General features: G+C 56.9%; 1 protein-coding gene across 1 annotated transcript in view; it reads left to right on the top strand.

Annotated features, from left to right (window-relative positions):
* Window positions 1–3,087, top strand: part of VOLCADRAFT_93618 (uncharacterized protein) — a gene marked incomplete at both ends in the record, with an annotated part of 8,033 nt that overhangs the window by 3,097 nt on the left and 1,849 nt on the right. The window contains 3 exons of the mRNA XM_002952859.1: window positions 273–327; window positions 1,205–1,314; window positions 1,951–2,092. Of these exons, the coding sequence (XP_002952905.1) occupies window positions 273–327; window positions 1,205–1,314; window positions 1,951–2,092 (307 nt within the window). The remainder of the gene's footprint in view (window positions 1–272; window positions 328–1,204; window positions 1,315–1,950; window positions 2,093–3,087) is intronic.

Genomic DNA, 3,087 nt, shown 5'->3' with positions numbered 1-3,087 from the left:
GCATGTGACATGACCTTGTTCGCCCCCTTATCATGCTGCGGCGTACGGCACTGTACTGCTTCTCTACTGGGACTGCTATCTGCTGCTGCTGCATGGCGTAATTCAAATTTAAATTAAACGCGGTCCAGAACCCCCCGTCTGTCTGTCTGTCTGTCGCTGCTCCCGCACCTTGCTGTCCACCCAGCCAACCCTTAGCGCCCCGGGTACCCCTTAGCGACCCATCGTACATTCCGCTGTGCCCGCCCCGCCCCTTCATCGAACCTGTACGACAGGAGCTGCCATGTTCGTACAATGCGTCGTGGCTTCGGAGGTCATGCGAGCATCCAGGTAATGAATGGCCTTCGCTGGTTGGTTGGTTGGTTGGTTGGTTGGTTGACGGGGGGGAAAGGGGTATGAGTGTGTGTGTGTGTGTGTGTTTTAAACTGGTGGGGAAAATGGCGATGGTTGCCGGGGGGGCGGGGATTTGGTGGTTTGCACCTCCGGTCCCCAACCCGCCCGCCCGGTACAGTGTAAACTATTCAGGTGGCGCTCAACACGGCAAACCGCTCCACATACGCTGAAACGTTCCGTATGACAGGAAACGTGTCTGGATACTTTTGAAGAGACACTAATAATAAACCTGATCAAAAAACAGGTGGCAATTAAAGAAGCAAGGCTTGATTTTGAGGATATCAGGAGCGCTAAAGAGCCAAACAGCTGAGAGGGGAATATTTACACAATCGGAGATGTTGATGTTGCTCATTACAGGGCTCCGTAGCTGGCTCATTAGTAATGTCGTATTCCGCTATCAGCCCGTATCCCTTGGTGCGATTCTGACCCCCTTTCCCTTAGCCTCCCCCGCCTCCCCCCGTTCGGCAGCTGATAGTCCTTAGAGATGTGGGCAGCAGATGACGTCATCGCAGCTTGCACGAAATTTAGCCCGCGGGGGCCCCCCCTTCCCGGGCCATATCCTCCACACACACACACACACACACACACACGCCCCGGGGCCCCCCCTAACCCCCCAGCACATTACGACAACAGGGACATGCCTGCTATTATCCCCTTCTTGAATTTTTGCTGTCCATCATGCGTTATTTACTGCACGACCAACATGTAACCGCAGCCCGCAACCAACCCGATTTTTCAGCCTAACAACAAACCAACAACCAACCAACTAATCCCAACCGCCACCTCTAACCACCCCTCAATTCATGTCCCTCAGAGGGCCCGTGAAGTGCGGGGGAGCCACACTGAGAGATCTAGGGATATATATCGCCAGCGTGGTGCTGGTGCTGACGTCGTTTGCGTACGGAAAAGTACGGATGGGTGAAGGTGTACGGCATGTGGGGAGGGGACGTCTTGTGGGAAAGATGTGTGTATACATACATACATACATACACACACAGCCGGACATGAGTGTGCGTGCCTTCGGCGTGGAGGTGGGATGGGGAACGGTTAAAGCAGCAGCAAATGCTAAAGCGTATGTGTGTGGGGGGGGGGGGAAGTCGGGGGTTCGGGTAGGGGGGGAGGGGCGTTGTCATTATATGATACCGTGTTTTATGCGTGTGCATACGGACAAGGAACCTTTGGCGCACATACAATATGTGTACTGTACGTATCTGCGTCTGATTAGTTCGTTTGTTGGTACTGGTGGGGCTTTGTTTGGAATTTTATGTGTGTGTGTGTGTGTGTATGTGTGTGTGTGTGTGTGTGTGTGTGTGTGCGCGCGTGCGCGTGTGTGTGTCTGTCGCGGCCCGGCGGGGGAGGGGAGGGTAAACCGCTGTGGGCACCTGAGAGCTGCCGACCCCTGGGCGCATACATACATACAGATAGACAGACGGACAGACAGACGGATGGACAGACAGGCGTGCACTATTTCCTTCCGCCCTGCCCCACTTCTCGCCCCCACCTGCGCCCTTCCCACCTCCCCTGCTCTACACACACACACCCTCACACACACGAGTGCAGATAACCTACTGGTTTATCGCTGGTGCCGTACTGCTGTACTTGTCGTACGTGGTGTGGGTTTCCTGGGAGACGAGTGGCTGAGAGGGGACGTCCGGGGGCGGCCCTGGTGTGGCGGAGTTTCCGCCTCCTCCGTGTCGAGCAGGTAGGGCTGTGTGTGGGGGGGGGTGGGGAAAAGGAGGTTGTGTGTGTGTGTGTGTGTGTGTGTGTTTGCGGGGTTAATTGGGCTCTTTGCAAGTACGTGTTTAGGCGGACTAAACATTGTGCTTGTGCGGAGTACATATGTGCAGTTTGCCTACCCTAACGCTCTCATGTATGTATGTATGTATGTATGTATGTATGTATGTATGTATGTCCATCCAATCCATTTAGTTCCATCTCTCGCCCCGGCCCCGGGGGCCCCGTGTGTGTGTATGTGGCTGGGGGCCTGCTCCTCCTGCTCCCCTGGGTGCTGCTGCCCCTTCCTAATGGTCTAACCTCCCCTACCTACCTGCCGGTTGGTTGGTTGATTGGTTGGTTAGGTTCAGTTGGTTTCGGAGGCGTCCCGCGGAGGAGTCCCTGCCCTGGGCCTTGGTAGATCTAGGGGGCCACGTTTCAGCTTCACCAGGGGGGCGAACGGCGGGGTACGGCAGGTACGGCAGGTAAGGAGTTGGGGGTGTGTGTGGTGCTGGGGTCGCGGGCGGGGCCTGAGGGGAATGTGAGGGGAGTTAATGTGTATGTGTGTGTATGTGTGTGTATGGCGGATATCAGTAGGGACCTTGGTGGGGCTGCGGGGGGGTGAAGTGGTAGGGCGGGTGGGGGGGAGAGGTAGCAGAGCCCGAGGAGAGAGAGGGGGGGGGCTTCGGGTGTATCCTCGGGGGCTGCGGGGGAGGCGGCCTTGCTTCTCCCCCTCCCCCTCCTCCCCCCTCCTTCCCCCTCACCCCTTCCCCCCTCACCCTGTGTATGTGTGTATGTGTGCCCGCACCCCCTCTGCTCCCCCTCCTCCTCCCCTTCCTCCTCTCCCGCCTCCTGTTGGTATTGATATTGATTACATGTATGTATGTGTGTATGTATGTAGGGAAGACGGCCAGCAGCTGACGGCGCCGCTGGTGCCGCATGGCGAGCACGACGAGTACGACAAGGACGAGGAGGACCGTGGCG

Source organism: Volvox carteri (genome assembly GCF_000143455.1).
Source record: "Volvox carteri f. nagariensis unplaced genomic scaffold VOLCAscaffold_32, whole genome shotgun sequence".
Classification (NCBI taxonomy): Eukaryota; Viridiplantae; Chlorophyta; class Chlorophyceae; order Chlamydomonadales; family Volvocaceae; genus Volvox; species Volvox carteri.
The sequence above is the reverse complement of the archived record's forward strand: the minus strand, read 5'-3'. Positions and strand labels throughout refer to the sequence as shown.